General features: G+C 44.6%; 1 protein-coding gene and 1 long non-coding RNA gene across 5 annotated transcripts; one reads left to right on the top strand and one right to left on the bottom strand.

Moving 5' to 3' along the window:
* Positions 1-337: 337 nt before the first annotated feature.
* On the bottom strand, positions 338-13,317 carry C4AH8orf48 (chromosome 4A C8orf48 homolog). Of its 3 annotated transcripts, XR_003944920.2 has the most exons (7): positions 13,270-13,317; positions 12,113-12,350; positions 11,464-11,607; positions 5,679-5,890; positions 4,109-4,261; positions 2,824-3,086; positions 338-777 (listed from the first exon to the last, which is right to left on the bottom strand). XR_003944920.2 is itself a non-coding variant. In XM_009090489.4 (6 exons), exons 2-6 carry the CDS (start codon positions 12,339-12,341, stop codon positions 2,958-2,960), a joined length of 867 nt encoding a protein of 288 aa, XP_009088737.2. In that variant the 5' UTR covers positions 12,342-12,350; positions 13,270-13,317; the 3' UTR covers positions 338-2,957. The 3 variants fall into 3 exon arrangements, 2 of the variants coding, with proteins under 2 accessions (XP_009088737.2, XP_050830314.1); XM_009090489.4 differs by having other exon boundaries at positions 338-3,086; XM_050974357.1 differs by having other exon boundaries at positions 338-3,086; positions 13,258-13,271.
* On the top strand, positions 13,314-20,775 carry LOC108962041 (uncharacterized). 2 transcript variants are annotated; one of them, XR_007777569.1, is made up of 4 exons: positions 13,407-13,582; positions 13,871-13,980; positions 16,382-20,321; positions 20,418-20,775. It is a non-coding gene; the product is annotated as an uncharacterized LOC108962041 (long non-coding RNA). The 2 variants fall into 2 exon arrangements; XR_001990506.3 differs by lacking the exon at positions 13,407-13,582 and adding an exon at positions 13,314-13,400 and having other exon boundaries at positions 16,382-20,775.
* Positions 20,776-21,171: the final 396 nt, after the last annotated feature.

Below are 21,171 nucleotides of genomic sequence, written 5' to 3'. Positions count from 1 at the left end.
CAAATTCAAATAGCCCAGAATGGTTTGGGTTGGAAAGGACCTTAAATCTCATCCAGTGCCACCCCTGCCATGGGCAGGGGCACCTTCCACCAGAACAGGTCCCTTGGGAATGTTCAGCTTTGTTGCCAGCTCCTATCCAGGGAGTTAATGCCACTAAAACTTCATTCCCACTCAGAGCTTGGCTAGCAGCCTGCTGGGACTGAGATGGAAGTTTTTCCTAGAGATACAAATTCCCAGAGCAGGAGAGATGGCTGGAAAGGAGACAGGGAATGAGTGAGGGTGGAGTGCAGGATGGTTTTTATAAAGCTAGAGCAAATGAAAGGGAAAGTTACAGTGCTGCAGTCCATGGAAAATTGATTTTAATGATAATGTGAGGAATGTAAGTTTCTGCAAAGGGTCAGTTATAAAATCCAACACCCCAGAAGTGGATATCAGCATACACAGAGCATGAAACAACTGAGATGGGAGAAACCTTCTCTGTTAGCACAGAGCTCAGAGCAATGAACCCCACCACATCAGCAATCATCCAGAAGATGAAATCATCCAGCTCTGGGTGCCATGAAAGCCACAAAGGCAAAGCTGCAGAGCACTTTGAAGAGGCAGATTGATTTGTTTCACAGCCACAGCTGCTTTTCCCAAGGAATCCCTCTTGAGCCACCCTGCTCCTTTTACGCCCCAGCAAGCACAAACCAGGCAGCAGATCAGCCAATATGCCTTGACCAGAGTTTTGAGGTTTCTTGGATCAAAAGAAAAATCTTCTGCTGAAGGGAGGAGCTCCTGGAAGGCAAAAAAGGAGGATACATCACCCACCTTCTTTCCCACATCCTCCCTGGCAGAGTTTTGGATCTCCAGCCTCAAAAAGTGCAGGTTTAGAAAATAAATTATTTAGGGGATCAGATCATTCATGCCATTGCATATCTCTAAGAGCTGCTAAAGAAAACACTCAGATCTCAGAGTCACTGCTGATAAAAGAATGAAACAACTGCAGTGAGCAGTAGGAAAATGCATCCAACAGCCATCAGCAAAATCTGCTTTGATTTTCCTGAGGAGTTACCTGAGTTCTGTTTGTAACATTTATGCAAACAAACAAGAGCTGTGCAGGCACTGTGTGTGAGCAGGCTGCTGCTCCACAGACAAATACTGTCAGACATATAACCCAAATAACTCACAGCTCAGCATTTACAAAAAGGCTGACAGCAGCTGCAAAGACATTTCAGTAGCTCTGAAAAGCTTCTATGTTCTGAAAAATGAAATATCAACATGTGCATGGAAGTCACTTTGTGTGGGTCTGCGAGGGCTGAAATCTGTGCTACAAGTGCTACAAAATGACATTTTCAAAGGATTCAGTTCCTGATCACCTCCTGTACACCTGACAGCCCTTCCAAGGCTCCACCTGAAGTTCTGGGTGCCTCTCCCAGTGTCTGCAGAGACTTCCAGAGGCTCAAAGAACCAGGGAGTGCAGAGCAAAACAAGTAAGGAACAGAGGTAGGGCATCCAGGAAGGCAGGAGATTTAAGGGATTTAAACATTTCCAAGGATCCCAGAGCAACAGGAGGGAACAAGCAGAGTTCATTCATTATCCAGGTGCCCTGCAGGGACAATTCAAAAGGGGATGCTTTCGGGGGAGTATTTTTGATGGACTGTTAAAGCTGTTTGCAAGGACAAGCAGCACTGAGTAACTCAGGGCTGGGCTGGGCTCCCACCTGGCGCTTGACCTACTCAGGATCCACTCCCAGGGAAATCACTCTGAGCAGACTTTTAAGCAGCAGAAGGCAGAACTTTGCTAACACTTCTGTTTATACCCCAGCATTTCCCTCCAGGTTATCCAGTGGTTTGTGGGAAGTGAGAACAAGAGGCTAAACAGCCCTCAAGGACTCTGATAAACAATCCAGAGCACGAGGAGGGAAACAACCCCATGAAGTACAAACCCCACTACAGCAGTGAGGGCTCTTGTCCCAAAATGGGGGAAGAAAATGCAACAGGGGGATTTAATTCTCTCTGCTTTGGCACAAAAATACAGTGTAGGTCCATAGAGAGGGATATCCCTCCAAGATTTCCACAGAGATGGGAATGCAGAGAAGTCAGGAAATGGGAGGCTGGCGAGAGTCACGCCATGGCTGAGCCCCTGCTGTCAGCTTTGACCACAAAGGGCTGCAGAGGTGGCCACAGAGCAGCACCAGGCTTTGGAGGCCACAGTGAGGATGACTTCACTGTCTAACCCAAAGATTCCCAGCACAATTCCATTTTATTTGGATGTGTACTGAACCCCAGATCCAGTCTTTGAACAACAGCGACTTCGTCATCTTGAAAAACAACAAATTCCAAAGTATTTTCTTGCAATTCTTCTCCCAGTTTTCATCTGTTGCTCGTTTTTCTCTATCCTATATAGATTCCATGATTAATTTATTATCATTTCTCATCCCACTGGCATCCCCAGTCCTGCTGATTAATTTCTGTTACAACCTCATTAATTCCCTTCTATAAATACTGCATTTCATTTTACTGCTTTTTATAGTTAACTTTGCTTTTTGTCTTCCACCTGGGGCTCTCACTTTCAATTTACCATGAGGCAGTGGGCAGAGCCTGCACTGAGATGCAGTAATTACACTTCCCTGCCCTGGCAAACAGAATCATTTATTTTCCTTATGGATGGAAGCAGCTGGGAGCTGCTCTGCAATCCCACAGCAATCCCACAAAAAACAATACTTCTGCCTTGCCAGATTAATAATGGAAACTGTTGGCTTCTGGAATTTGAGAAACCTATGGAGATGGATTACAATATACTGCAGCATTTGCATTGAGGAAGGAGGGAGGGTTGACTCACACCCCAGCCAGGCAGATCTGGTTCCACCTGCAGGAATATTAAAGCAGCACCCAATCCATCACTGCCAGAGCAGCTCAGATCCAAAATCATGGGAATTCTGGAGCTGACTGCCCACAGGAGGCTCTCCCAGTTCTTCACCCACTGGAGTTATGTTTCATCCAGTCCTTCCACTCCTGACCCTTCAGCCTTTGCCACAAATCCCTGGGATCCTGTGAAGGTTTGGGAAGGCTTCTGAGTGCTTCACCTAGAAGTGTGAGCATGTCCTGAAACAGAAAGCAAACAAATCCTGCCATTTCTCATGGCCTGTAGCACATAGCCAGCCCCTCAACCCAGCCAGGTGGGCAGCACTCATCCACACAGTTTGGTGGGTTTGGAAGGATTCTGTTTAAAAACTCTGGCCCAAAAAGCAGGATTATTCCCTAAGGAGGGACAGGGAAAAGCAGCTGGCCTTGCAGGGAAGCAGGGGGGAAAAGTGGGAAAAAGTGAAGCCTCACGTGAGGCTGAAGCTCTCAAATCTTAGGTAGGGAGTGAGGAAGAGTCAAAATTCTGGAGAGCGGAATTACAATAGGGAAGAAAGGAATGTGTGGTACAGCACAAACTCCCAGCCTGCTCACCAACATGGGAAGATTCCTGGGAGCTGCAGGAAGGCTCCTGCCTTCAGCCTGTCCCCTCCCAAGGAGGGAGAGAAGAGCTCTTCCTTCAGGAGGATCCTCCTGAAGAACAGCCACAGGAGGCCCAGGGAATTCTGCACATTTCACTGCTCCCCCTGCTGCTCCAGAGGCACTTCCTACCAACAAAGCTTCCATCTCTGGGACACTGGCACAGAGACAGGAATTCCAAGAAGAAATCTCAGAGTATCCCAGAAAAAATCCCAGTATTCCAGAAAAATCTCAGCCTCCATCACATGCTGCAGTGTCCTACTGCAAGATTCCCATGGCAGAGGAAGAGCAAGGAAGCCCAGTATGGGCAGTTACCTCCTATCACAGCATTTAATTTCCTATTTCAGCTTGGACAGCCCAGCAGAAAACAAACTGGGGAGACACAATCAAAAGGAGCCCAAAACTATTCTAGGACATCCTGGGAATGACCTTCAGCTGCCACAACTCAGGCAGCTTAAAGGACTTGAGGAAAATGTTGGTCCCAAGCATTTTATTAATGAAATGGACCCAAATTCTATTTTGGTTTGCACTGATCTCACTGCCATAAATCAGGGAGAAGGTGAATTATAGATTTTTTCATTACCTATAAAATGTAGCATGAATTTTTTTCAACAATATTTGCTTACCCTGGAGTAAAACTGTTCTTCCAATTTCTCTTGGATTAAAGCACCTTCCAGCAGAGTCTTTTTTTGCCTGAGAAAGGCAACCTTGGCCAGCTCTGCTTCCTTCTGCTGGCAGTCAGGACAGGTTGAAACCTCGTGGATTTCAGCTTCTGTCACCTGGAAGAGGAAACTTTGATGCCATGAGCAATGTCTGGCCTGTCAACTTTGAGAGCAATCAATAAAAATACACTAAAGACAAAAACTGTCTTTTTAGGCAGCAGCAAAATAATTCAGAGTCACAATTCCATCATCTATAACTGCTCCTATGCTGGCTGTGTGCAAGGCCTTAAGCAACAACCAGAGAGGTTATGGTTATAAATTGTATTTATACATTTTATAAATAAATTAAGAGGCAAATAAACTCTGGAGCCCTTAGTTCAAACATGCAGCTCCGAGCCAGAATCCAACCCAGACTCTGCAGTTCTGTCTGGAAGATAATCAGTGCTGCTCAGTGAGTCCTGGATCAGTTTATCCACCATGAAATCTTAAGCTTATTTAACAGCATTACACAAATCCCAGGGTTTGTGCTTTTATGAAATATCAATGGTTTTATCTGATCTAATTGACTCAGATTCCATGTGGCTTCATAAACACATTCAATTGCTACAAAGACAGAGGAATCAACCCAAGGAAGTCCCATCCCAGGCCTCTCTGACCCCTTTTCCCTGACTGCTCTGGATAAAAATGTTGTTGTGTGGAGCTACAAACAGAACCAAGCAGAAGAGCAGATGAAGTTACTTTTCACAGGGAATGTATTCCTACAATAGGAGACAAAAAAAGAGGAAAAAAAATTACACTGACTTTGCAAGGTGGGTTAACATTAACAGAAATTAAAAAAGCAGATGGCTGATATGTCAAAATTGTTTTAAAAGACAGGAAGCCTGAAATAATTATCACATCAGAACTGACTTTAAAGTGTTGTTTTTAGATGCAGGCTGAGGAGAGGAGCTGGGGCATAAAACCCATTCTGTGGTGGGAAAAAACCACTGGGCTGGTGACAAAAAGAAAAGAGTTGAATAGGATAAAATGAGACAGAGGCTTCTTAAGCAGGGACTGAGGTCAGCAAGATTTTATTGGAACTGCTTTTATCAATATTATCTAATACCTGAGAAAGCTGAGAGCACAGGGAGGTTTTGTCTTTGGAATTCTTCTAATCCTGGAGTCCCAAAGACTTCACAACAAATAATATGCAGAATAATTTGATAAATAATTGGGGAAAACACAATCAGAGAAAAAGGCTTTTTCCTTCAGCTGGTCTAGGGCTTCTTGTAAAATAAATGATGACTCCAGCCTTGCTCAATCACACAAATCAGGACTTTATCAGCAGACAGTATTTTATGGTGATTATTTGCTACCAACAGTTCTATAGTGATGTCTAAGAAATGAGAAGTATAAATCTTGGGTTGTCAAGCCAAAACCTCTTCCAGAGGCCTGAGCATCAGTAAGATCTGCCTGACTTGATCCTGTTATTATGGCTTTTTTCTGCAGTGGTTCTCCAGAATTTAGGGGAGCTCTCCCTTTGTATTCCCAGTACCTGTTTGACAGCCTCCCTGGTGTTTTCCAGCAGGATCCTGTTCATCAGCTGGGCAGGAACAGCACAGGACTCTCCTGTCTCAGTTTGCCTTGTTGGGCCTCCCCAGTGCAGCTTCCTGCCCTTCCCAGCCTGCTCCTGCTGCATCCTGCTGATCCTCCTGCTGCAGAAAGAGCTGAGAGCACCCAGCTCTCCCTGGGAGAACTCAGCAGCTCCTGCCAGGCAGAAATCAACAGGGCAAGGGCATCAGTGGCTGTGCCAGGGTAAGAGGAATGGCTGCTCCTCATCTGAGTGACCTCGTGCTGGCCAAGGAGAGCCAAACACAGGTCAGGCCCTGCCTGCAGCAACACAGAGCACAGTTAAACACAAATGGCATGGCAGCTGCAGGAACCTGCACAATAAATGGCTCAAAAAGCAGAATTTATACAAGTGGGGATGGGAGCTGCAGGAACCTGCACAATAAATGGCTCTAAAATCAGAATTTAAACACAAATGTGGACAGGAGCTGTAGGAACTTGCACAATAAATGGCTCTAAAACAGGCTCCAGAATCAGAATGTAAAAACAAATGTGCATGGGAGCTGTAGGAACCTGCACAATAAATGGCTCTAGAAGAGGCTCCGAAGATGGGAGGAAATAAAAAGACAAAAGGTTAATGGCAGAGGATAAATAGATTAGCAAAGCAAGCAGTTAAATACTATGACATTAAATAAACTGGCTGTCAATAATACAGATTTAGCACCTCACTACCTGAAACTGCAACTTGCTAATCCCAAATTAATTAATATATCAAGAGAGCTCTTCATCAATAACTCTAAGGAGCAATTTGTAAGAAAAATTAGAAGCAGTGTCCACTGAAGTCTGAAAACACCTCCAATAAATTCCACAAACTACAGAAAGGCAATTTTTTTGGAGGAAATGCAATTAGAACACTTCTTATCTAAAGCTTCAACAATCATTTCCTAAATTCTTTATAAGATCTTATTTCAAAAATATCATTCCCCCTTTCATCTTCTCTTATCCTTCCCAGTGGCACATAAAAATAAATAAAACAGAGATTAGACTTCAGCTGGGCGGGTTAGGATGGATTTACAACTTCATTCAGGGCTTTTGGGGAGATTTTCCAGAGGCTTAGAGCACAATCAGTGCTGCATTTCATGGACAGCAGCACGGGATGGGGCTGCTGAGGGGAGACACCACAGCTCTCCAGGTTTCCATGGCCAGATTTCCCCCAAAGTCAGGCAGCTGGTGATTCCAAAGTGTGGCCAGTTCAACTCCAAGGATTCACACCCAAATTCCTGCTGGGAGCTTCGACTGTGTCATTTGAACAACCTCTCCACATTCTGTCTTTTCAGGATTAAATTCAATTTCCAGATAGGCACTTGGCACAACAGAAATCCGCAAAATACTGAACAGCTGGAATATAAAACTTCCCCCAAACTCCAAGGGATTTATTTAGTCCTGAGTGCATAGGACACAGTTGTGGAATTCTGCAAAGAAACTGAGCATCTCCTCAGAAATCCAGTGTTTCTAAAGGATAAGGAAATCCATAATTAAAACTAAAAGCAGGAATTTTGAGGCTTCATGGATGACATGGAAAATATGTTTAAGTTCAGAACTATGCATCACAGAGCAATTTACTCCTCCTAAGAAGATGATGTATCAAAATGATTGAAAGGAAAGACAATTTATAGACACATAAATAAGAATGAGCAACCTTATAAATTGAATTTCACCTTATAATGAAATTTCACCTTATTATGAATTTCACCTTATAATGAAATTTAATTTAAAAAAAGTTCTGGGGGAGCACTATAAATATCTGAGTGGAAACCTCCATTTCAGTCATCAGGTGATTTTCCTTACAAGAATTGTGTAAAAAAGTGGAAATCATGTGCCACTACTGGGTTTAATCACACTAATAAAATATTCCTGGCAGATTCATTTATGCTGAGCACAGAATGAATAAAAAGATTAAAAAGTTACCATTGTGAGGGGGGGAAAAAACCCCAGAACAAAAGCATTTGAGTCAAAGGGAGAAGTAAAACACACCAGGTCCACTGAGCATTTAGTGACAGTTTAATACCAGCCTGAATAACTCACTTAAGGTTCTTCTGACATCCACAAGTGCAATTTTATTAAGAATTGGTTTCTAATAATGCATAAATCCTGTGCTGCCACACACCCACCCATCTGCTCATCTGCACCTCCAGAGTTCAGAAGAAACACTGGCAAAGGGAACAGCAATTTTTAAACCTCACTGCACGACTCAGTGCTGGAGTTATTCCTTCACATTAACTCATGCTTAACAGGAAGTTCAGAAAGAATATAAATTAGGGATCAAGGACTAGAATTTTTCTGAAAGAATCCCAAAAAATGATGAGGAAAGTTTGTCTTTTAACTGAAGTATTTGCACATTCAGACCTCCCCCAGTTGTGGGAGGTTCACCTGCCCAGGGGATCTCAGCTCCTGCTTTGGGGTTGGGTTTATTCCATGTCTCTCACAGATTCCCTCTTTTTTTATGTGTGATCCAGACCTGCTGCAATGCTCCTTCTCCAGCTGGGGTGGCAGATCTAAGGGCAGTGCACAGAATCCCTGCCGGTGCCAATGACTGCTCCACAAGGACACTTTCCTGATGTTTGTTACTCCAAATCCAGCGTGCCCTCTCTTCACTGCAGAGGAGTAAGGCAGAGCAGGTGACAAGAGCAGCCCAAGTGACAACAGCACAGCATCAACTCCAGCCCCATCTCACCCAGCAGGAAGGTCACCAAACGTGGAATGTTCAGGCAGCAAAGCCCCACAAAGTGCACCAGGAAGCTGCTGTGATTCCAGCAGCCCAGGAGAGACAAGCTAATCCTCATGTCTGCAGCCCAAAGCCTGCTGAGGGGGCTGGAACTCAGGGACCTGTGTAGGTTTTGTAGGTTTTTTTCAGTGACCTATGTAGGTTTCAACTCCAGCCTTAAGTGTGACATTTGAAATTCAAGAGAAGGGAATAAAAGAAGAAAATATTTATGAGTTTTCTTTTCCTTTGATATCTAATTTTGATTTAATAGGAAAATTGGCAGGCATTTTGTTGTTATTATTCCCTACCAATACTCTATTTTAAAGAAGGTAAAAAGAGGTAACTGTGAAAGGCAATAATCAATAACTGCTCTTCAGTAAGGTGTTACCTCTGCAGCTCCAGACTGCACCTTCATAATGACCTAGATTGATTTTTACAGTTCAGATGAACATGCTGACAGCCTGACCAGCAAAGAACATGAGAAAGACCCCTGCAGGTAACACAGGACTGAGAGAAAGGCTGAAATGTCAGGCTGTTCATCACAAATAGGAATTTGAAGTGAGTAAAACTCCTCCAGCACAGTGAATCATCCCAGAGTCACACAACAACCTGGGCTGGAAGGACCTTGAAGCCCATCCAGTGCCACGCTGGGACATATCCACTGTCCCAGGCTGCTCCAAGCCCTGTCCAACCTAGCCTTGGACACTGCCAGGGATGGGGCAGCTCCAGCTTCTCTGGGCAACCTCAGCCAGGGCATCCCCACTCTCCCAGGGAACAATTACATGAACAGTGCAGAAAAATAAACAGGCAAAGCATTTCATGGAGACACATTACAAAAGTGAGAGGCAGCTTGTGAGCACAGCACCAGCCAGGGGGTTAAAGAGCCCCCACCTGAATTCTCAGACACAGCCAAGCTGAAGAATTGCCTTTTCCTGAGTACATTTTAAAGATGACTAACATGGAGCAATCTCTGTGGAACTGAGGATTTACTCTCACGTTGTGATGCATTTGCCTAATAACAGCTCGTGCTTCCACACTGGGGTGCAGGGACAAAGACAACTGACGAAAATTCCTCACTTCTCCTGAGGCCAGCTTGTTTTCCTTCTTTCAGCCCACAAAGAAAACCATGAAAAATAAAAATGACATTCCAGAGTGTTCCTACAGGCAAACTAGAACCTTTTGCTCCCCCCATCACATTTAACCCTATTAGCAGTAAGATGAGAAGGAAAGCCTTGAGGCAATAAAACAAACCCCAGTTCAGTGCACACGATTCTCTGAGCTGAGTGTTCTGAGGGGACTCACAGTGCAGCAATCCACTTCCAGGTGAGCTCATCTGCTGCATTAAAAAAACATCTCCAAGCTGCTAAAACAATACAAGAGTTGGGGGCTACCAAGAGCTGAAGGATTAAGTTCAAGAGAAGCATTTCTAGAGATCAGAAGACAAAAGTTGCTGTGCTTATTTTATGGTAATATTCTGCAATAAAAAAATGCAGTGCATGGCTAATTATGATTGATTTGGGGATAGCATGGCTGGGTATGCTATGTTTGCATCAAAGAAAAGCATAAACCTTATTCTGTGCTCTTCATATGGACCATTGGAAGCACCAATGTTCCTGAGGCTGCCACAGGGACGAGTGACAGGACCAGCAAAGACAAGCCAGCTCTGTATCCATCAGCTCAAGACAGTGGAACAGGACTTGCTGCTCCAGCCTCAGTGATCACTCTGACTCTCCCTGCCATCAGCATCCACCGGCCAAAGGCACAGCATTCCCTGGTACAGAACTGCAGGGATCTATCTGCAAGTGCTGCTATGAATAAAATCCTCTGAGTGCAACTTTCAAGGGAAAACCATGTGGGGATGGAAACATCCTCAACCTTCAGCTGTGGCTCATCCTTCCCTCAGTGCCTCTGAACCCATCAGGTCCCCTCCTCTGTATCCATGGATCAGTCACAGGACTGATGTATTTTGGGAAAATTCTTTTGGAGGAGCAGGCCAGGATGAGCTGCTCCACACTCCTGCCTTCCCTGACTGCAGAACAGAGGAATGCAGGAGATGAGTCAGGGGCCCCCAGCACTGACACTGTGGGAAAGGAGCTCTGCTACTCAGACCAGCCTGGAAGTGACCTGAGGTGCTGCTTCTTTAGGACAGATGGGTGCTTTGAGGATGCTGGTGCACAAAACCCACACCATGAAGGGCCCAGGCAGGAGGATCACTGTCCTACAGTGACTTACCTCCCATCAACATGTAGATTGAGGAATGTTCCCCGTCTGCTCCCATTATTTTTTGCTCAGTTACAGCTTTCTTGCTCTTTTTTCTTAATTAAAAATAGCATCTCTGACCCACTTTTTGACAGACTTTAGCAGGGCTTGCATCCCACCATCTGCTCTCACAGTTCCTTGCATAACTGGTACATGGAAATGGATCCTTCCTCCCTCCTTCCCCTTCTCCTCCTCCTCCTCCCTGCACTCCATCATTATTTGGGTAAAGCTGCCCTATTGTTCCTGCCAAAATTGGTGCCCTACTGCCTCCCTCAGCTTGGGAAAGGAACTAAAACAGGGCAAACAAATAATTCAATTATCAACACTGTTGATTAACAAGGGGGAAAACCCGTTTCACACAATAAATTCTGAAGTCATGTTTATTTTGGAGCAAAAAATGCCCAAATTTCTTAGTACCTCTACAGCTGGAGAGAAGAAACCTGAATTAAATTAAACAATTAAGTGTCAAACATGGGGACATTTTTGAATGCACTTTTCCCGGTTTTGTGGTAATGTATCAGCAGAATAATGCCACTACATGGGGGGAGCATCAAAGCCATGTGTGATATAGGAGACAAAGTGCTCTCCAAGAAAGCATAAAACAGAAACTTTGCACTTAATTACTTTGCTAATTAAGCCAGGCTAATTAGCTGGCTTAATTTAATAGCCTGTGTATAAAATGTAAGTCAAGTTTACATCTCCTTCCAAAAGAAACAATTACAGGCTCTGCTGAAGTTACCCAACTCACCAGCAGGAGTTCTGATGACAGATTTGTCTGGCCTAATCCCAGTGTCTTTATTTTTCAGATCTGTCCATTTTCCCATGGCATCAATCCATTTTCCTATGGCAGCTCTTTCCACAGCTGCAGGATCCACTGCTTCAAACTCCTCCTCTGCAAGGAAAAAAGGCAACTTTGAACACACAGTGTGTGGAAAGCAAAGTGGGAGGCAAATAATCCTCCACTTGAACGTGCCAGTTCTCCCTGCTAGGGAGGAGAAATCCTGAGCCACAGTAGGGTTTACACAGATGAGGCCACAGATTTCAGCTTCTGCTCTATCCCTCCTCTGCTGCAGCTTTAAGGTCCTACCCAGCCCTCTTCAGTATTTGAAATCATGGAACTATCCCATGGAAAAATTGTTTTGTGGCCCAGCTACTTTTCATACATGGTAAAAAGCAGCTTGGAGAATTGTTTTTTAAGGTGCCAACAGAATTTCAGCATCACAAGATTACTAAGGAAGGATTTCCATGGCCAAGTCATTCCCATGGATCTGGTGGGCACTTTGCACAGCAAGGACACCGTGTGCAGTTTTCACATGTTTATTTTTACTGATTCAAGTCCCCACTGCAGAGACTGAAGCTGTGGAAGGCAGGCTTCAAGCAGGGAGAGCTCTGCATACCTGCAGCACTTTGGCCTGCCAGTGATAATGAGCTTTCCAAAGCCTCTGACACAGCTGCCCCCTCCAAATCCTCTGTGGAACACCAGGATTCAGGTGCTTCACTCTCCTCCTCCTCACTGAAGGACTCAAAGGTGTCTCCTGAATAGTCCAAGGCAGAGCTGCTGTGACTCTGGCTCAACCCCAGCCTCTTCCCATGGCTCCCGGAGCTCTCTGCTGGGGCAGCTGCCATGGGACAGCACTGCAAATAAAAACAAAAACAAAGTCAGTTTCACAGGATTACTCACAGCAACGTGGGAGGTACGTTGGGATGTTGCAGCCACATCACAGCAGATTTAACCACCACAACAGGTGGGTAAAATCACAACTCAGTCGTGATCAAGCCAAAGCAGGGATTAGAGCAGCACACACTCAGATCCACAGGGGAAATGGACAGTACCAGTTAGCACTGAACATTAGCTGTGAAAGCTGAGCAGCATTCTTGGCAAATCTGTAGTGGATTAGAGTAATACTTGGATAAAATTCTTCGTTAAAAAAATTAAATGCAAATTTCCCCCTTTCTAGTATCTAAAAGGAACTTACAGGAAAGAAAAGGTAAGACTATTTACAGATAGGTAAGACAGTTTAACAGCAGGTAGTGTCAAAACAAGGGGGAATGAGATGAAATGGAAAGAGTATGGTTACATGAGATAGTGGGAAAAAACCTCCCACTGCCCCAGGCTGCTCCCAGCCTGGCCTTGGGCACTGCCAGGGATCCAGGGGCAGCCACAGCTGCTCTGGGCACCCTGTGCCAGGGCCTGCCCATCCTCATGGGGAACAATTCCCAATTCCCAGTCTTCCATCAATCCCTGCCCTCTGGCAGTGGGAGCCATTCCCTGTGTCCTGTCCCTCCATCCTTGTCCCCAGTCCCTCTCCAGCTCTCCTGGAGCCCCTTCAGGCCCTGGCAGGGCTCTGAGCTTTCCCTGGAGCCTTCTCCTCTCCCCAGCTCTCCCAGCCCTGCAGCAGCTCCGTGCCCGGCAGCTCCCCCAGCCAGGGCCGTGCCCGCCCCTCACGGGCACCGGCAGCTGCTCTGCCTGCCCTTCCCTCGCTGCTCTCGGCCCTCAGGACGGGCTCTAAGAGCGGCGTTTTCCCCCTCTGGGCCTCAGGACCTCGCTCCTTACCCCGGCCCGGCTCCCCAGCGCGGGAAGGGGCGGCCCCGGGCGCTGAGGGCGGAGCGGGGCGGGGAGCGGAGCCCGGGGCGGCCGCGGCTGAGGCGGAAAATCCGGCCCTGAACTCCTGCCGGGTTTATGGGGTTGGTGTTGAATGGTGCCGGGTTTGTGGGATTGGTGTTGGATAGTGCCGGGCTTGTGGGGTTGGGGTTGTGCTGCACGTCCCGTCCCGGCTGAGCCCCACAACGAGTCCCCCTGGTTTGGAGAGGGCTCTGAGGAGCCGGAGCGGTTCGCGAATGGGGAGGGAGCAGGGCTGGGAGACTGGGTGAGTTTGATCCCCGCTGGGTGAGTTTGATCCCCACTGAGGATGTTCGATCCCCGCTGGGTGTGTTCGATCCCCGCTGGGTGTGTTTGATCCCCACTGAGGATGTTCGATCCCCACCGGATCCGCACATGGCACAAACCCCGAGGAAGGGCTGCCCCGAGCTGTGACAGCGGCTTGCGGCAAAAACACGGCCAGCTCCAGCTCTGCTTTGCCACAAGGACACAACAGCCAAGAGAAACACTAGGGGATTTTTAAATGACTTTTTTTTTTTTTTTTTTTAACCTTTAGGACAGTGTTTTACACCCAGGAAGATGAAGGCAGATGGCCTTGGATGTGACACTTCATGGAAATAAGAGGCAAAAAATATTCCAGGGTATGAAATCTCCCCGTATTTTCAGGTAAAATTTCCATAGGTTATATCATGATAAAAGCAACTCTTCTGCATTCTGGGATCTTGCTTTAAAATTGCTGTTTCAGGTTAGCTAATACCACTTTTTTTTTTCTTTTTTTTGCTTTTTGGTGTTTTTTGTGGGTTTTTTTTTGGGGGGGGGTTGTTTTGTTTTGTTGGGTTTTATTTATTTTTTTCATTGCAGTCTTTTTTGGCAAAAAAAGCTGATTCTCCAGTCCTGGGATGCAGAGTGCGTTGTCTGTCACTGGCGTTTTATCCTCATGCTGAGCTTGGACTGCCTGGCCAAAGAACAAGAGATTTTGTCTTCTTGCACATTTGATGAAGTGCAGCAAGAGTGATCTTGTGTCTCCTGGAACAGAGAGCTCTGTGCTGATCTCTGCATTTAATATAAAGAAGGATTGGGCAGCATGAGGTGGATGCAGGAGAGTAATGAATGCATTGATGCAGTGGGGTGTAACACAGAGTGGAATAAACAGCTTTGCCTGCTGCACATTGTTCAGGTTGTAGCATTCACTTGTTTGCTCAGTGAGCTGCTTGGGGCTGGCCCTTTTCTGGCAGTTTGCTGCAAGAAATTAAAACAATTTCTGTGGGATAAACATTTCTTGTACCCTTTCTGCCCATCCAAACGAGAGCAGTGATCAGAGGGGTGTGTGAGTGGCAGGGCACTGCAGGAGCCAGCTCAGTGCCAGGAGCTCGTGGAGGCAGGAATCTGGAGTTCTGGAATTCTGTACAGTTTGGATCAGCCAGACCTGCCTTGTGTCCCAGACCTGTCCAGCCCAAAGGTTCATCTTGCACTGGCTGCTCCGAGGTGTTTTCCTTCTCAGGAAGATAACGTGGCAGGCAGGCTGAGGGAGGTCAGGATCTGGAAGGATCTAGAAAATAAAGTGAGAGATTTCATGCTCAGGGTTAAAAACCACAGGGAAACAGGACTGGGAGAAACATTTTCTTTTCTTTAAAAATCTAATCAACATGCACAGAGAATAACACAGAATAACTGAGAATAACCCCGATCCCCACAGCTCCCACTAAATGCTTTGATTATTTATCATTGCCCATTTTTTATAGAAACAGTTGACATTAGATTATTAGTGACCTGGGTGGTATTTGATCTTTTTTCCCCCTGGAGGTTAAAGACTTTGTAGTTTCCTGTTCTAGGTCCTTTTTAAAATTAATTTTAGAGCATGAAAAATATATTGTTCCGTCAAGTTTATTTCTCTGACATTTATTCAGTGCAGAGTGTGATCCTAATATTAAAGGTTTTTGATTTGAAGCCCAGGATACAGACAAGGCTTTTCAGTGGTCTTCCCTAAAACAGGACATTTCATCACTGCCTGGGAAGTTATTATGTTGGAACAGCATAATTATTTGAAGGAGTATTTGTTTTTCAAGGATTTGTGAGTGATATTAGATGGCTCAGCCCAGTTGTGTCACAAGGTATTAAGGTTTCTGCCTGCTGAAGTCGTGGAGCTGGGCCTATATAGAGCCATAAATAATATTGTGGGAGAGCCAGTGACAGACTTTGACTCCAGCTCAACTCTTTATTACTTGTTATATTAAATTTAAACACAATTGTTGAATTCCTTGCTGTGGGCAAATGCTTTTTGATGTCTCCTTCTATTAAAGTTGTAACATCCCTTTTAGTCTATGAAACTCACTCTTGCTAAGGTGTATTTCTTCAATAATCAGCTTCTCATTAATGATGCCAGCAGAATTAATTGGGCTGTCACCACAAGGTTGGGTATCCAATTGGGAATGATAGGGTGAGGCCAGTGGAATTAAGCCCATTTTCATTGTGGGGAAAGTTCACGGGGCTCAATAATGAGATGCTCATGGGCATTGTTCTGCAGGAAAGGGCAGATTCTGGCTGGAACATTTTTTTAACTCTGGAAAAATGAAGGACAAATGCAAGAACTCTTAGGAAATTCGAAAGCATTTGTTGACAATTTAAGATACAGTCAAGGTTCTCCTCTTTATCAGCACAGAAAGTACTGCCAAGGAGCCCCCAGACACCATAAATCATCCAGGAGAATGCAGAGGCTGAGAAGATTACAAAGGAAAGGCTCTGGGGCAGGCAGCACCCTCCGAAGTCATTGTTTAGGGCCTGCTGTATTTTAAATGGTCATTTCAGCTGCCATTAACTCCCATCCCTAATTAGAAAATGGATTGATCTTTGCTGGAAGTTGCTGGAGACTGGCAGGTGTCCCTGGCAGATCAGAGCTCTGCATACAAATGAGATGGTGAACGTGTCCACTGATTTTTTTTTCCGGGGGAAAAAAAAAATCCATATTTGTAGGCAGCTGTTGTTAATTATACTTTGGTATTGGTGTTGGAAACAACACTCCAGTCAGCAAGGCCATGCTCTGCCTTCCTGATTTTCCTTGTGCTTTCAGCTGGAGAAATATCCTTCTTCACCCTGTCCTAAGGAGGTGGGAAACAGCAAATTTTATCTTCCTCCTTTGTGCATGCAAACTGCAGAGTTCCTCGTGAGTCCTCTCTTCTTGCAGAATTTCAATAACCCGGTGAGAAAACATCTGAAAATGCATTAAAGTTCCATGAGGCAGCTTTATCAAATCTGCATTCCCAGGGATGGATATCCATGTGTATGGAAACATCCAGCTCCTCACTGGACACTGCATTTCTAAATCCCATCTTCCCCAACAGCCTTAAATCTTTTGTGTGTGAATAAATCAGTGCTGCTTCACACCAGCAGCCTGGGAAAAGCCCAGCTCTTGCTGCTGCCAGGGACATCCAGAGGGGTTGGTTTCTAGCTCAGTTTGGGTTCTTGTCTGCAGGTTTGTATCAGTTCTTTTTACAGATTTATTGTACAGAGTTATTGTGGGTGCTTTAAATAGCTGGATGTTGAAGAACAGTGGTTTTTCCTTGTTTTTCCAAAGAATATTACAGCCTGAACATGACATTAATTTGTGGGAAAAAGGGGAATCAGAAACCTGTCTAGTGAAGGCTTGAGATTCCTTCATTTTCTTCTCTCCTTTTATTATTTTTGCCTAATGATTTCCCTGTGGCCCATCCTGCTGAATTCCCAGTGTATTGCAGTGGGAAGAGCTTCCAAGGGGATCACCAAAGGCATCCCATGCTCCTGGCAGATCAGTACTGGACTTACTAATCAGTTTGCTTTGGTATGAGGTTGACTCTTTTGGGAATCTTTCAGGATTGGCTTCAAACCAATGAGTTATCTTTAATTTAAAAATGGCAGCTTTTCATACTGACTCTGTGCTGAGCCTAAAAACACAGAATTTATTTGTTCCCTAGCCAATTTCCTGAAGCACTGAAGGGCCTTACACCTGCTGTGGGCCATATCAGCAAGGGATTTTCTGTTTTCCTTTCCAGTCCTTTGCTGGTGGAATATTATTTCTACTGGAGAACTTGGACTGATTTTATGGTTTAGAGGACTTTTATTATCTCTCCTGAGCTTAAGCTCATTTCTGAGCAATCTCATGGTTCTGGAGGCAGAAACATCAATGCTGCTCTGAGCATTTCCCCTCTGGGAAGGAGGTGACTTGTTTTGAGTGATTATATTTTTTGGGGAAGAACTTCTCCCTTCGTTTTCTGGGACTGTTTGATATCTCAGAAAATAAACATTAATTTGAAGTTTGGCAACCAGTTTGTGCCACTTTGGTGTGTAGATATTTGAGGACTTCAGTGTCCTAATCTGAGGCAGATCCCCAATAAATGTAGCCCCTATAATCTTAAATAGTTGGTGTTATTTCTGGAGTAGGCAAATTCCTTGCTGATTTCTGGAACATTCCTCAGGTCTCTGTGCTGAGTAATGCTGCAGCTACTGAGTAAACCTGTCCTGCCCTCTGGTTATAAACAAAGCAATGGTAAAATTGGTAACTCTCAACTCCCATTAATAGAATGGCCCTCAGGTGTCAATTTTGGCCCCAAATTATTTCAGGCTTTTGAGAGTTTCTATTAGACTTGGGAGCATGCAGATGCTTAAAATGGCCTTAGAACCCAATTAAGGCTACAAATGGGAAGACAATTTGTACTGACTCATATAATTTTGAAGAACATTTAAAACACTGATTACTCTCCAAAGACAGGGAAAATAAGGGTGAGTGCTGGGAAATCAAAGGCATAAAGAGTAAATGGCTCCTGTAAGGTCAGAGTGGCAGCCTGGATTCTCACTGGGGCACTTCTTGCTGTGACAGATGCATGTTATTCATTATTAACCTTTGATAATTGTCTCATTGCTTGTGGTATCATTTGGAATGAATCACCTTTCTCATCCTCAATATGAGAACCTCACAAGTCCTGTGCTTTCCCCCCAAGTTTCCTGAGCTCACTGGTGGATATTAATGAAATAACTGTGCTCCATTTGAGAGGCTGAAGCACCACAGCAGGAGAAGGTTGATGGGAGGAAGCTGGCAGTGAGTTTGGCAGGCAGGTGAGATGCCAGGAGATTCCCAGGTGTGGGGATCAAGAGGATTTCAGAGTGCAGAGCCTCCCAAATGTTATAGATACATATTAAAATATTGGCTTTTTGCAGATACTAAAATAGATTCTATATGTGTGATGTTAAAGTAATTTTGTTATAAAGATACAGTTGTTATTTCTGTTGTTAATTAAGCTTAGTGAAATAGCTGATAGAAGTATGCTTGTGTTAAAATGCCTGCTTGGATGGGATAACATCCAATGAACAAAGGATGAGGATCCTGCTACAGACACTCCAATTATCAGCACTCAGTGTCTGAAGGCAGTGTGGATCAAGGCCCAAAACCAGGAGATGATAAGAATGGATTCAAACCACAACCAAGGAATCTGCATGCTCTGAAAAGGTGGAACTGAGGAGGAGCCATGCTAAACAATTCTTGGAAGATGTAAAGTAGTTTGGGAAGAAAGTTTACTGTGCATAATTGTTTATGAATATGCAAGAGTCTGATGCAATAGAAATGGGATATAAAGGGTGTTTCCAAACTAGCAGGTGTGCTCTTGGCTGATCCCATAATAACCTTTGCTCTGTGGTCCTTGTCTCCTATGGTCCTTTATTAAACTTTTTACATTTTCCCAGGAGAGACCGTGTTTTTCACACAAACACTGTCAGAGACAGCCCAGGTCTCCTCGTGGGAACCACAGAGATCCTTCCTGTCTGTCTGAGATGCTGGAGCACAGCTGTGCTCATGGTCCTTCCATCTGATATCTCACTGGTATCTCACTGATCTCTGCTTGGAAAGGGAGGGAATCAAGCCCAGGATTTGTGTGTCTGAGACGCTCAGCTGAAGGCTCCTGCTCTGCTCGGGGCTGTGCAGGGAGAGCAGAGGCTGATTCCCTCTGACTCCATTCAGAGTCCTGAGCCAGATTTCCTGAGCTCTGCCTTCCCAGCCTTCCTCTCTGAGAGGTGCCAGCCCACATCCACATCCACAAGTGCCACTGAGCCTTCTTGAGCTGTTTATTGAATTTCTGGAAGTATCAGAAAAGCACTCGACCAACAGGCTCAGCTCAGCCCTGGTGTGTGCTCTGGAGTAAATCACCTATCCCAGGCCAGGAGACCAAGGCTCCAGCAGAAAAGGAGCTTGATGATCTGATTCTAATTAGTTTCTTGATTTAATGGCAGTAATTTTACTTTCATGATGGTTGCCATTGCCCTAGCTAGCAGGGATAATAGACTTGGTTTCCTCCAAGGCTCATTTCTGATGCAGCTTCTGTTGAATCTTAAGCAATAACAACCAGAAGCCCACAGTTACTTCAAAATTATGGGATTTCAGTGGTTAAAAATGTCATGTTCTCTCACCTGAGCTGTTGACTGGGAATTGCCAGTATAAGAAAATGAGCAGTCATAAAATTAAAATAATGGCTTGAGTTGACGCCAATTCCTTCTAAGATGATCTTTTTGTTTCCTTGCTGATTTAAACACCTGCAAGTTAAAGTCCTCTTGAAACCAGAAATGGGCAAATAAAATTTTTAAGGAAATTAAACAGCATGGGATGGGATGTGTTTACACCAGTAGAAAACCAGAATAACTCCACAGAAGATAATGAAAAACAAGGGAAACAAATGGACTGATCTTAATGACCTAGTGGGTGAAATGTCATTAAAGTAACATTCAGTTTTGGTTACCTGAACCAAAAGTGCTGTCAAAAATTACACCTGAGCTGCAGAACTATCAAAACTTGTAGCTTTAATTATTTTATTTTCCTTTCTAACTTGTAAAAATTTCACTCTCCACAGCTGGATTAGAAGTGGATGAGGGATCTTCACTATTCCCCCTCTGTGATTTGTACAATCCACAAATGGATTCAGCTGGGGAAAGTTGTGTGAAGGTTTTGCCTGGTTTGAGCTCCTTGCCAAGCTTTACTCCCTTCAGGAAGGGTAATTCTACATCTCCCTGCCTTTGTCCTGCATTAAATGGAATTTCCCATTATTATTTCTTGCTCCTATTTACCTTTCTAAATTCTTCAAACCAAGGTGTGCTTGCAGCTCTGAGGCCTTGAGCTCTCCAATTCCTCATTCACAGAACACCTGCTGACTCCTGTGATAACTCCAAAGCCTCTGCTGGATTGTTCCTGAATTTTGAAAAGCAAAATACGTTCACAGTCCTCTCTTAGTTATGAATAATGATAATCCAGACTGTGATCTTGCATACTTATTTTTGTGTTAAGGTGTAGCCATATGTGTAGTGCCTTGGAATAGTTTATTAAAGAAAAGCCAGATTGATTCTATGTTGCATTTTCTGTGATGTTCATTAAATATTTGAAGTAAAAGACTTGTAAAGAATGTATGAAGATGCATTTTGAATGAAAATATATAAATGGAGAAAACACTCTGGAATGTGCTGATTGTTTTCATTGAAACATGAAGTGTGGAGATCTATTTCAGTTGTGTCAGGAATTTGTGCTCAAATGTTCTGGAAGATTCACAGATCCTGAACATGTTCCCATCACGTTCAGCCCCAGACACACAGAATTTGTGAAGAGCTCTTCTGTTTGCAGAGCTCTGTGACAAGCAGCCTGAGTGTCTCCAACAAGGGATTACCCTGAAGTACAGACCAGAACACCACAAAGAACAAATCCCAGTCAGAGCAGAGAGTGAAATACCAAAACCGTAACTCAGCCCCCAAGCTGACAGAGCAGGATGGGCCAGTGAAACTGTGGCACCATTAGCATGGAACAGCAGCAGTTCTAGTGCTTCAATGCATTCTACCCCAATAATAAATGATCAA

The sequence above is a fragment of the Serinus canaria genome, chromosome 4A (genome assembly GCF_022539315.1).
Source record: "Serinus canaria isolate serCan28SL12 chromosome 4A, serCan2020, whole genome shotgun sequence".
In the NCBI taxonomy this organism is placed as follows: Eukaryota; Metazoa; Chordata; class Aves; order Passeriformes; family Fringillidae; genus Serinus; species Serinus canaria.
Note: the sequence above shows the minus strand (reverse complement) of the source record. Positions and strands in the feature narration are given on the sequence as shown.